The sequence below is a fragment of the Chiloscyllium plagiosum genome, unplaced genomic scaffold, assembly GCF_004010195.1.
Source record: "Chiloscyllium plagiosum isolate BGI_BamShark_2017 unplaced genomic scaffold, ASM401019v2 scaf_1301, whole genome shotgun sequence".
In the NCBI taxonomy this organism is placed as follows: Eukaryota; Metazoa; Chordata; class Chondrichthyes; order Orectolobiformes; family Hemiscylliidae; genus Chiloscyllium; species Chiloscyllium plagiosum.
In genome coordinates, this window is record NW_025207424.1 from 1 (window position 1) to 13,000 (window position 13,000).

The 13,000-nt window shown below is 39.7% G+C and overlaps 1 protein-coding gene across 1 annotated transcript; it reads right to left on the bottom strand.

Moving 5' to 3' along the window:
• Window positions 1-244: 244 nt before the first annotated feature.
• Window positions 245-5,995, bottom strand: LOC122546604 (ATP-dependent RNA helicase DDX54-like). The gene is made up of 3 exons (XM_043685283.1): window positions 5,858-5,995; window positions 2,719-2,820; window positions 245-469 (listed from the first exon to the last, which is right to left on the bottom strand). Exons 1-3 carry the CDS (start codon window positions 5,905-5,907, stop codon window positions 268-270), a joined length of 354 nt encoding a protein of 117 aa, XP_043541218.1. The 5' UTR covers window positions 5,908-5,995; the 3' UTR covers window positions 245-267.
• Window positions 5,996-13,000: the final 7,005 nt, after the last annotated feature.

Below are 13,000 nucleotides of genomic sequence, written 5' to 3' on the forward strand. Positions count from 1 at the left end.
TAAATCCAGCATGATAACAACTGAAAAGAATGCAAAAGAAAATTGCACAAAATAAAACTTTAACAAAAATATTAAACTGCTGAAGTGGAGCACCAATTTGAAATTAAGTACGATCACAGAGTTTCAAATTAATGGATTATTGCAAATTTTGAAGTAAGAAACAAATATTCAACAGCAACACACCTGCTTTCACATGTTCATTGAAAAATTTCATTAAATACATTTAGTAAATTATTAATACAGTGTGTTTAGCTTTTGATCAATACTTTAGTATAAAAGATAACAATAGTTAATTGGTTTGTTCACTGCAATATTGTGCACCTTTGTGCAAGCTTCACTAAAATAAGCCTTTGTAAATATAGTAGTCTTACCACGGCCACCTTTCTTCCTTGGATTTCTTCGCTCATTTTCAGCTTCATCATCGGATACTCTATCATCGATCTTGTACTTCTTCTTCCATTCCTCATAGCTAAATATTGCTGGTCATGGAAATTGAAGCACGTTGGATTTTCTTTTTTGCTTTTAATCATGAGACTAAAATCCCAAGTATATACCAGTACAAAAAGAGTGAAATTTTTAAAGAAAAAAAGATCACTTGACTATAGTGAGGTGGTTATGCTGTTCAGTTGAGTTCAAATAATTTCTGAAGCGCCAGGACATTCAACTGAATTCAAGATTATAGAAAAACGTGTGTGTAGCACTTGTAAATGTTCTACCATTTTCTCCCTTAACTACATTTTAAAAAGTTATCAATTTGTTTTTCTGCAGTTATAATCATACTTGACTATCAATGCACAGAATGGTACATGTAATCAGTGGTTGAAACAAATATATTTGAACCCAATAGAAAGATACAGAATAGAAGAAGCCATTTCAGATCATCGTGCTCATGTCCAATCTTTGGTACAGTTATCCAGTTAATCATACTCCTCTATGAACCACGTAATTTCCTCCCCTTCATAAATTTGTACAATCCTCTTTGGAATATTACTACTTTCATTAACTTTTCAAGCAGTACATTCTAGATAACAACAACTTGCATTGTGAAAATCCCTTTCCTTTATATTGCCTCAATTTCTTTAACTAATCAAATTAAATTTGTGTTAGCTGGTTATCAAACCTTCTACCACTGGACACATTATTTCCTTGCTTTATCAAACCCCTTTAAGACTGTGAACATCTCAATTAAACCGCCACAGTATTGTTTGCTTAAAAGAACAACTCAAGTTTCTCCAAATTTTCAAAGATCTGAATTCTGTCTGCCCTAGTAGGATTTCAGTACATTTCTTTTGTACACCTTGTACTTAAACAACCTTTTCAAAGTATGACATCTGGATTGAATAGAACACTCCAGTTGTGGCCAGTGCTTTGCGAAGATTTAGCATAGCTCCCTTATTTTTGCACTCTATTCTTCCATTAATAAAATCCAGGAACTCTTATGCTTTCTGACCAAACTTTGCAAATAGGCTGCAACATTCAAAGATTTGTGTACATATTCCCCAGATCTATTTTCAAATTAGCTTAGATCAGAATTTTTGTCCATTATAATAAGTTATATTTAGGTTATTTTCAGTCTGAGTCCAAAGTATTTAGTTGCCGTGGACTAGTTAATAAGATGATTCTATCACACAGCAAATTTTAAATTTAAATTCAATTTTTTATAAGTAAAAATGAATGATCATGAAGCAGGACCTGCAGTGTAGAATCAGGGAGGGGAAGGCAAGTGCTAAGGATGTGTGCTTTCTGTATAACTGTAGATCTTTCAATGCGGTACATTAACCTGTCCTTCCAACTTAAGAATGCTCAAGACCATAAAACAAAGTCAAAGGAAATTCAGATTGTTTTGCTTGCAACCTAGATAATTCGAGACCATTATTTAAGGAAGACCTGTTTTCGTTCCTCCATTCAAAGCTACACCAACAATCCTCCCCACATTACAATATACAATGTTTCCAAAATCATTCCAGGACTTATGGCACTACTAAGTAATTTGGAAAATATCCTATGTATTGATTAATGTTTTTGTAAAGGAAAGAAGTTTTGGTTTCAGTAAATTTGCCATTTAGTTATGGAAACATGCCTTATTCTATTTTTTAAAAGTAACTTTCACTTGCATCATTTGCATACTATTCACTAGCTTGTATACTTGTATAAAATCACCTCTATTTTAATGTCAAGTCATTCAAGCTTCTCCCATCTCTCAACAACCAAGTTCCAAATTTCTATTTGCCATTTTGTGAAAGGTGGTTCTGATTCCATTGTTAAATGCTTAACCCAGAGTGAGTTTAACATATCCCCTTGTTCTAGATTAATATGTCCGTATCTACTCTAACTCATTTCTTTACTGTTTTACATATTTAGATTAAATCATCCCTCACTTTCTAAAACTCATGGGAACACAAGCCAAGTCTTGTCAACTACCCTCAATTTAAGCACTTTCGTTTTGCTACCATTGCAGTGAATTTTTCCGATATTGTTTCGGAAGTCAAAGATATATTTTCTGAGGTTTGATACCCCACACTGAATTCAGTGTTCCAAATCGGATCTGACTAAGTCACTTTTTGATCAAAGAATTGTACGAGTGCACTTCTCCTAATTAAGAATCTCAATGAAACGCACAGCAAAATTATTTGATCTCTTTCATTTTTAGGTTAAAATAAGACCTGACAAAAAACAATAAGTGCAACAATAAGTAAAATGAAACAATAAAAAAGATACATGTTTTTCTTGTATGAAGCACTGATATATCGCCCACTTTCAGTTTTTATTTTCTTATTTTCCTGGCTGGTGTCTCTGATAAATCGCTTCTTTTTACGGTCCCTGCACAAAATTTCAATAATTTTTTAATATTATCACCTACCAAATGTTTAAAAAAACACGAAATTAAACATCAATAAATTAAAACATTAAAAACATAACTAAAAATTCATTTTGGTTTAAAGGATGTTTGGAATAAGTTTTCTCATTTACGACATTTTCTTGTAAATATTGTAAATGGGAAAATGTCTTATTCCAGAGTTGTGTATGATTAAAAACAAAGGTTACAAAGGCATAATTAATGGGGAATTGGTTTAGCTTGGTTGGCTGGGTTGCTGGTTTGCAGAGCAGTGAGATGCCATCAGTGTGGGTTCATTTCCCATCACTGGTTTGAGGTTACCATGAAGGACTCTTCTTCTCAACCTCTTCCCTCGCTGGAGGTCTGACGGCCCTCAGGTTAAATCACTACCAATCGCTTCTCTCTTTAATGAGTTAGCAGTCCCTATGGTCTGGGAAGAATATGGTGACACAACATAATTAGCACAATGGGAAAGGGATTGGGAAGTGCTGCAGATTTGCAGCACATGTATTTTTAATGAAATGTCAGAAATGGTTTCAATGGGCGGCACGGTGGCACAGTGGTTAGCACTGCAGCTTCACAGCGCCAGAGACCCGGGTTTAGTTCCCGCCTCAGGCGACTGACTGTATGGAGTTTGCACGTTCTCCCCGTGTCTGCGTGGGTTTCCTCCGGGTGCTCCCACAGTCCAAAGATGTGCAGGTCAGGTGAACTGGCTATGCTAAATTGCCCGTAGTGTTAGGTAAGGGGTAAATGTAGGGGTGTGGGTGGGTTGCGCTTCGGCGGATCGGTGTGGACTTGTTGGGCCGAAGGGCCTGTTTCCACACTGTAAAGTAAACTAATCTAACTTGTAATCTAATCTAATAGATTTGTGAAAGTATAAACTATTCAATAAAGTACAACAAAAGACCTGCGGATACTGAAAATCTGACATAAAAACAATTTGCTGGGAAATTCAGCAGGTCTGGCTGCACCTGTGGAGAGAAAGCAGAATTATGTCCTGTGACCTTTCTTCAGAAACTGTAAGTTAGATTGTCGGTAAAGTAGACAAAGTAAGATACTAGCATTTCCCATTTAAAGTATGTCCTAACAGTAGGACTGGTAAATTAACAATGTCCTCAATAGCATTTTTCATCACTTTCACTTTAAAGCAGTTACTGAGCAGTCACTTATTACAAAAGAAAACTGCCTCTTGTCTCTCCCATTTTTTCAACCCTCCAGCACATCACGTCGTCAACGCGCTGAGCTTCTTGCTCACTTGCTTTCCATAGTGTCGATCCTTTGACTGGTTACTCCCCTGTTGTTCTCCAATTGCTCTCCAGCCCATATTCTCACACTCTTCGTTTTGGTCTCAGGCTAGCTACAGCGCTCCAGTGCAGCTCAGTGCCAGCTGGAAGAACAGCATCTCATTTTCCACCTGGGGACCGGCAGCCTTCAGGGCTCAATGCCAAGTTCAATAATTTTAGAACTTCAACACCTTCTATGCCCTTTACCTAACCCTACGCCTCTATCATGACATGAGCTGCTTTCCACTGCCAACCCACTTTCACTTACATGTGTGATTCCCATTATCAGATGTTCTTTCTCCCTGGCATATATCCCCTTGTCTACTTAATGTCATTTTCAGTCTGTGGGCTCCACTTCAGCCCATCCACTCACTCTTCTTCCTTCCCCCAACTTTTTCAATATATATACACATTTTCCTGGCTTTCATCAGTTCTGCAGACGAGTAACTAGACTGGAAACATTAACTCTGCTTTCTGTCCACAGAAGCTGCCAGAGCAGCTGAGTTTTTCCAGATATTTCTGTAATTATTTCAGATTTCTAGCATTCACAGTTCTTTGTTTCATTTTAGAAGAAAATCAAAGATTATCACAGGCAATTTATCCAAAATATGGATGGAAATTTCAGAGGCTTTACATCCCCATGGATGTGGTATCAAATGCAATGGTCAATGCATCAGAACATTTTTTGCTCGACATTTCTGTTCACACACGAAAATGGCAAGAATATAGAGATTAAAACACTCATGATCATCTGGTAAGCCACTCACTACGTGCATGTCCTCAGCAGTAGAGGGCTTTGTGATTTCCATGGTGTACATTACACACATAATATGGTATAGCATATTCCCATTTGCAGAAAGTTTCGGTAGTTCAACAGAAAGAAAAAGGGAGAGAGTATTATTTAAGTAGTGATATATTGTGAAATGTGGAAGTAAAAAGGGATCTCCGTGTCCTTCTACACCAGTCTATGGCAGAAAATAGGCAGGTGCAGCAAGTCATTAGGAAGGCAAATTGTATATTTGTCTTAATTGCAAGATTATTTGAGTTCAGAGGCAAGGATGTCTTACTGCAGTTACACAGGGACCATGGTGGGACCATGCCTGGAACATTATGTAGAAAGACCAAAATTGCGCACAAAGAAGGATACGCTTGTCATACAGGGAGTGCAGTAGAAGTTCACCAGGTTGATACCAATGTTGTAAGACAATACTATGAGGAGACATTAGCTCAACTGGGCCTGTATTCACTAGCATTTAGAAGACAGACAGAATCTAATTGAAATGTATGAAATTCAAACAGAGCTGGACATATTAGAATCAGGGATGATATTTTCTGTTTGGGGAGCCTAGAATCAGGGGTCACAGTTTCAGGATACAAGACAGGCCATTTTGACAGAGGAAAAAACATTTTGGCACCCAATCAGTAATGAAACTGTGGAGGTCAAGTCACCGAATATATTCAACAATGAGACTTATAAATGTTTAGATATTAAAGGCATCAAGGGATGATACAAGGATCAAGAAAGAATATGGCACTGGGAGAATAAGCTATGATCATATTGAATGGTGAAACAAGCTCAAAAGGCCAAATGGCCTCCTCCAGTTCCAAGTTTCTAACTTTTTAAATGTATGCAGTTAAATTCTATTAATTTAAGATCAACATTGAAGATATCTAGTAACAGATATCAAATAAACTCCTAACAGTTAAGAAATAAAAGCATTTTATGAATAATACATACCACTTTAGCATTTGTTTTCTCTTTTGCAGATCTTGTGTTTCATCACCCATTAAATCTAAAACAGCTCCAGATGCCTGCTGTTCAAAGGATGTACCTTCCCCACTTAAACTTAATCTAGGTTCAAAAAATGTAAAAGTATGAGTTTAAAACAAAACTGTAAAACTTCAATGAACTACACAACTGAGATCATTTGTTTGAGAAACAGAGTAATTAAAGAAGGGTTATTCCTACTGTGGATTTCATTTCCAGATAAACAACTATTATACACACGTTCAGGTTAAACTGACACACAATCATTTAAACAATGGATTATTGCACCAGAAATATGAAATAAAAATGCACTGCACAAAAATAAGTAATTTGTCCTAACTGATCCATACTATCATTTATATACAACTTTGATGTTCTCGCAGATCAGTAAGCTTCACACAGGAAGAAGAGATAACATTCAGAGTGAGGCACAGCACAGGCTCTCATATTTCTGGAATTCTGCATGAGAATTTGGTGCAGAGGAGGTTTTTTGGCTTGCAGCTTTGTTTGATGGTTTAGAAGGTCTTATAACAGGATAAACTGAAGCCCAGGATCATTGGCTCAGCCTAATAGTCACAGGAAAACCATAAATTCATTGGTTCACAATAGCTGATAATTTGACTGTTCGGTAATTTTTCATTAAAACGTAACTTATGTAAAATATTTAACAAACAATCTGAGACCAATCAAAAGTTTGAAATAAACAAATTAATAACTAAGTAAATAAGATAGAGACGCAGGTCCAGGCAATGTATTTTGCCTCGATGATAATGGGAGCTGGTGGGCTCCATTGTAGCTCAGTGTCGTCATCTGTAGCAAGTGTTGGTTGCTATAGAAACTCTGGTTCAGAGGTGATGAGCTGCAGGATGAGCTTTGAACACTCGACACTTCGGGGGTGTGGGAGGGAGGGGTATTTACTTGGATGCTGTGTTTCAGGAGATGTCACACCCTTTAGTTTAACTACTTCAGTCAGTGGTCAGGGACAGAGAGGTGTCACTACAAGCAAAGCAGGAAAAGGGTTCCAGGAGGTCATACTGCTGAAGCCTCAGCCCTTCAGCTTGTCTAACAGGTTTGAGATTCTTGTGTCCTGCTTTGTTGAGAGTAGGGCTGTAGGGATGATGAACAAATTGATCATAGCACTCATGATGCAGGGAACCATTCAACAGGATGGAGGGTAGAGAAATGTAATTGTGCACAGGAATAGTATTGTCAGGGGAATAAACACAGAAAGCTGCGTTGCCTGTTTATGCCCCAGTTCAGGATATGTCATCTGGACTGCAGATGGACTTGGCGTAGGAGGGGAATGATCCAGTTGTCATGGACCATGTAGGTATTAGCGACATAGGTAGACCATGGAACGAGGTTCCGCTGAGGGGGGTGTCTGAGCAGCCTGGGGCAGATTTAAAAAGAAGAACCAAAAAAAAGTAAAACAAAAATTGTCCAGATTACTATCTGAGCCATCAGTTAATTGGTATAGAGTCAGCAAGAGGAAAAATGTGTAGCTCAAAGATTGGCAGAAATGAGTTTACAGCAGCAGTACTGGGAATGAGGGAGCTTTTTCGATGGAACAGGCTCCACCTGAATCATGCTGGGATCAGAGTCCTGGTGAATTGCAAGACTAAAGCTGTGAACAGGGGTTTAAACTAAATGGAGGGAGGTGGTTCAGTTGCATGAAAAATAATAAAGTCAAAGATAAAAGGACAAGGTAGGATTGCAGATTAGTGAAGTGACAGGTTGTTACCAAAAATTAAAAGGGCCAGAATTTGTGTTGCGTTGCACCAAGGAAGAAGAAACATCAACGAGTTTTAAGAAGATTTGTAGCTCAGGTTGGGGTTCTGGATATAGGTTTGCTCGCTGAGCTGGAAGGTTCGTTTTCAGAAGTTTCGACACCATACCAGGTAACATCTTCAGTGAGCCTCCAGATGAAGCATTGGTGGTATAGCCCGCTTTCTATTTATTTGTTTGGGTTTCCTTGGGTTGGTGATGTCATTTCCTGTTCTTTTTCTCAGGGGGTGGTGGTACATCCAAGAATAAAAATTTAGGGAAATTCAATCATACAAGAGATTTAAGGTGTTGTACCTTAATGCACAAGCAATTCAGAATAACGTAGATGAATTGACAGTGCAAATCAAGGTAGATGAATATGATTTCATAGTGATTACAAAAACATAGTTACAAAATAATTAAAATTGGGAAGTTAAACATTCAGGTGTATTTAACCTTTTGGAAAGACAAGGATGGATGGAAAATGTGGCACAGTAACACTTAATGAGAGATGAACTTGGGTGGAGGTTAAAAAGAAACCTATGAATTTCCCATGATATCACATGAATTTAAACCAAGTGAAAGAAGTTATTGGTAGGAGTAGTGTACAAAGCCCCGAAACAGTAGCTATCTTGTCGGAAAGGATATCAATCAACAAATAGTAAAAGCATGTAAAAAGAATAGAGCAATAACTACAGATGATCTATCTTGTGAATCAAATTGGAAAGGGTGGCTACGACATTGAATTTAGACAGTGTGTTATGGATTTACAATTACAGTTAGCTGGAGTGAACAGTGTGGATAGATAAGCAGGTATGACAGTAAGCAAGCAGTGACAAATGTTTAAGGAATAATTCAAGACTCTCTGCAAAAATACATCCCAGTAAAGAAGAAAGATTCTAAGAGCTGGAGAAACCATCCACCGCTAACCAAAGAAGTTAAGGAGAGTACCAAGTTGAAAGAAAAAGCATACAAGAAGGCAAAGTCAGCTACAGCACCAAAGACTGGGATATATGCATAATCCAGAAAATGAGGACTATAAAAGGTAAAAAAAGACAAGAGAACAAATCTTGAGGGCAAACTAGTGAGAAGTATGAAAACTGACAATAAGGTCATCTTTAAATATACAAAAAGGAAGAGAGAGATCAAAGTGAACATAGATCCTTAGAAACTTAATCTAGGAATACAGTTATAGGGAACAAGGAAATGGTGGAGGAGTCAAACAAATATCTTACATCAAATGTGACATTGGACGATACTTCAAACATTCCATTTATATTGAAGAATACGGGGAGGAATCAACTACTATCACCATCACTATTACTTGTGATGATGCTGTCACTTTAAGAGGTAATTATGTTCTTTTTTGAAGAGACGTGTAAGGCAAAGGTGTACAAGTAAACAATTTTGAGAATCTTTGGGTTCTTTTTAAAAGTTGGAACAAGGGAAGCAGACTGGGTATGGTCAACTCTCTCAGACCAGGCTTTCTAGTTTTTAGGTTCAGTTTTGAGCAGACGCCTTTGGGGCTTCAAAATAGTTAGCAGCTTCAGTGAATATCTCCTAGCTACTACTTTTTCTGAATTTTCTCCATTCTTTTTCCTCCTAAAACTGCATGTGGGAATCAGTGTCTGAATTTGCCTTTTTGCAAAAGGGTGTGTTTAGGGAATGAAATTGGAAGAGTTAATTAGTAATGGGTACTGTAGTGTTTAAATAAATTGTGTTTTGCTTATCGTCAAATTGCACCTGGAACATGGCACTTCACATCTACATTTAAATAAGCAAAAGTTAAGGGCTAGGCTACCTTTTTAAATATTTTGAGGGGATCTGGTCGGGTTGATAATGCACTAGAAAACTAATACTAGATGTTGCATGTGTCATGGTGAAAGAGGAGGAAGTTCAGACACTTGAAGGAGGTGTTATTAGATAGACAGTCTCGATTTGAAGTACATAAGATGCTAGGACCAGATAAGACTGCTTCCAAGAACCCTGAAGCAAGCGAGAGTAAAAGTTGTAGAGGCACTGACTGAAATTTTCCAATTTTTTTATATACTTAGGGCTGATGCCAGAGAACTACGAGAACTGCAAATGTTACACCCTTGATCAAAACTGTGTGAAAAGATAAACCCGATAACCGCAGGCCAGTCAAATTTAAGGTAGTTGGAAAGTTTCAAAAAATTATAAAATTGAGTACAAAATTACGACTCACTTCAGTAAAATAGAGGTTAATTAAGGAAAGCCAGTACAGATTTGATAAGGGTAAATTGTGCTTAACTTGAGCTTTTTTTTAAAAATGAGTTAACAGAAAGCATTGATGAGGGTAATGCAGTTGATGTGCTGACTTTCCAAAAGGCATATGATAGAGAAGGTACAAAACAGGCATTTGTGTAAAGATAGGGGTTAATGGAAAAGGGATGGTAGCAACATGGATACAAAATTGGTTGGGTGATTGAAAACAAACAGCAGTGGCTGGTGACTGAAGGAAGGTTTATCTTGGTCAGATGGGCTGAAGAGTGATAGATGGAGTTTAATTTAGATAAATTTGAGGTGCTACATTTTAGAAAATCAGAGCAGGACCTATACACTAAATGGTAAAGTCCTAGGGAGTGTTGCTGAACAGAGACCTTGGAGTGCAGGTTCATAACTCCTTGAAGGTGGAGTCACAATTAGATAGGATAGTGAAGAAGGCATTTGGAATGCTTTCCTTTATTGGTCAGAGCACTGAGTAGAGGAGTTCAGAGGGCATATTGGATCTGTGCAGGTCATTGGTTAGACCACTTTTGGAATATCTGATCTCCCTCCTATCAGAAGGATGTAGTGAAACTTGAAAGGATTCAGAAAAAATTTACAAGGATGTTGCCAGGATTAGAGGATTTGAGCTATAGGGAGAGGCTGAACAGGCTGGGGCTGTTTTCCCTGCAGTGTCATAGGCTGAGGGGTGATCTTAGATGTTTATACACGAGGGGCACATATAGGGTAAACAGACAAGGTGATTTCACTGGGGTGGGTGAGTCCAGAACTAGTGGGCATAGGTTTGGGGTGAGAGGGGAAAAGCTTAAAAGGGGCCTAAGGGGAAACTTTTTCACACAGAGGGTGGTACGTGTATGGAATGAGCTGCCAGAGGAAGTGGTGGACGTTGGTATAATTACAGCATTTGAAAGACATCTGGATGGGTATATGAATAGAAAGGGTTTAGAGGGATATGGGCCAAGTGCTGGCAAGAGAGTGTGTCAGAGAGAGAGAGTGTGTCAGAGAGAGAGAGTGTGTCAGAGAGAGAGAGTGTGTCAGAGAGAGAGAGTGTGTCAGAGAGAGAGAGTGTGTCAGAGAGAGAGAGTGTGTCAGAGAGAGAGAGTGTGTCAGAGAGAGAGAGTGTGTCAGAGAGAGAGAGTGTGTCAGAGAGAGAGAGTGTGTCAGAGAGAGAGAGTGTGTCAGAGAGAGAGAGTGTGTCAGAGAGAGAGAGTGTGTCAGAGAGAGAGAGTGTGTCAGAGAGAGAGAGTGTGTCAGAGAGAGAGAGTGTGTCAGAGAGAGAGAGTGTGTCAGAGAGAGAGAGTGTGTCAGAGAGAGAGAGTGTGTCAGAGAGAGAGAGTGTGTCAGAGAGAGAGAGTGTGTCAGAGAGAGAGAGTGTGTCAGAGAGAGAGAGTGTGTCAGAGAGAGAGAGTGTGTCAGAGAGAGAGAGTGTGTCAGAGAGAGAGAGTGTGTCAGAGAGAGAGAGTGTGTCAGAGAGAGAGAGTGTGTCAGAGAGAGAGAGTGTGTCAGAGAGAGAGAGTGTGTCAGAGAGAGAGAGTGTGTCAGAGAGAGAGAGTGTGTCAGAGAGAGAGAGTGTGTCAGAGAGAGAGAGTGTGTCAGAGAGAGAGAGTGTGTCAGAGAGAGAGAGTGTGTCAGAGAGAGAGAGTGTGTCAGAGAGAGAGAGTGTGTCAGAGAGAGAGAGTGTGTCAGAGAGAGAGAGTGTGTCAGAGAGAGAGAGTGTGTCAGAGAGAGAGAGTGTGTCAGAGAGAGAGAGTGTGTCAGAGAGAGAGAGTGTGTCAGAGAGAGAGAGTGTGTCAGAGAGAGAGAGTGTGTCAGAGAGAGAGAGTGTGTCAGAGAGAGAGAGTGTGTCAGAGAGAGAGAGTGTGTCAGAGAGAGAGAGTGTGTCAGAGAGAGAGAGTGTGTCAGAGAGAGAGAGTGTGTCAGAGAGAGAGAGTGTGTCAGAGAGAGAGAGTGTGTCAGAGAGAGAGAGTGTGTCAGAGAGAGAGAGTGTGTCAGAGAGAGAGAGTGTGTCAGAGAGAGAGAGTGTGTCAGAGAGAGAGAGTGTGTCAGAGAGAGAGAGTGTGTCAGAGAGAGAGAGTGTGTCAGAGAGAGAGAGTGTGTCAGAGAGAGAGAGTGTGTCAGAGAGAGAGAGTGTGTCAGAGAGAGAGAGTGTGTCAGAGAGAGAGAGTGTGTCAGAGAGAGAGAGTGTGTCAGAGAGAGAGAGTGTGTCAGAGAGAGAGAGTGTGTCAGAGAGAGAGAGTGTGTCAGAGAGAGAGAGTGTGTCAGAGAGAGAGAGTGTGTCAGAGAGAGAGAGTGTGTCAGAGAGAGAGAGTGTGTCAGAGAGAGAGAGTGTGTCAGAGAGAGAGAGTGTGTCAGAGAGAGAGAGTGTGTCAGAGAGAGAGAGTGTGTCAGAGAGAGAGAGTGTGTCAGAGAGAGAGAGTGTGTCAGAGAGAGAGAGTGTGTCAGAGAGAGAGAGTGTGTCAGAGAGAGAGAGTGTGTCAGAGAGAGAGAGTGTGTCAGAGAGAGAGAGTGTGTCAGAGAGAGAGAGTGTGTCAGAGAGAGAGAGTGTGTCAGAGAGAGAGAGTGTGTCAGAGAGAGAGAGTGTGTCAGAGAGAGAGAGTGTGTCAGAGAGAGAGAGTGTGTCAGAGAGAGAGAGTGTGTCAGAGAGAGAGAGTGTGTCAGAGAGAGAGAGTGTGTCAGAGAGAGAGAGTGTGTCAGAGAGAGAGAGTGTGTCAGAGAGAGAGAGTGTGTCAGAGAGAGAGAGTGTGTCAGAGAGAGAGAGATCTCCTGTCATCTTTCTAAACTCCAGAGTATAGATCCAGAGTCCTCAAACGTTCCTCACATGTTAAGCTTTTCATGTCTGGGACTATTCTTGTGAATCCCCTCTGAATACACTCCAAAGCCAGTGCATCATTCCTGATTCATGGGGCCCAAAACTGCATACAATATTCTAAATATGACCTGACCAACCACAGCTTGTCAAGTCTCCTTCATAAGCACCTTCGAAATTCTTGATTTCACCTACCTAGAAGGGGCAGAACGAGAGAGACGTGGAAACACCATCATCTACAAGGTCCCTTCCATCACAGTTGAAAATACACAGCCTTCACAGTCTTTTCATATCAT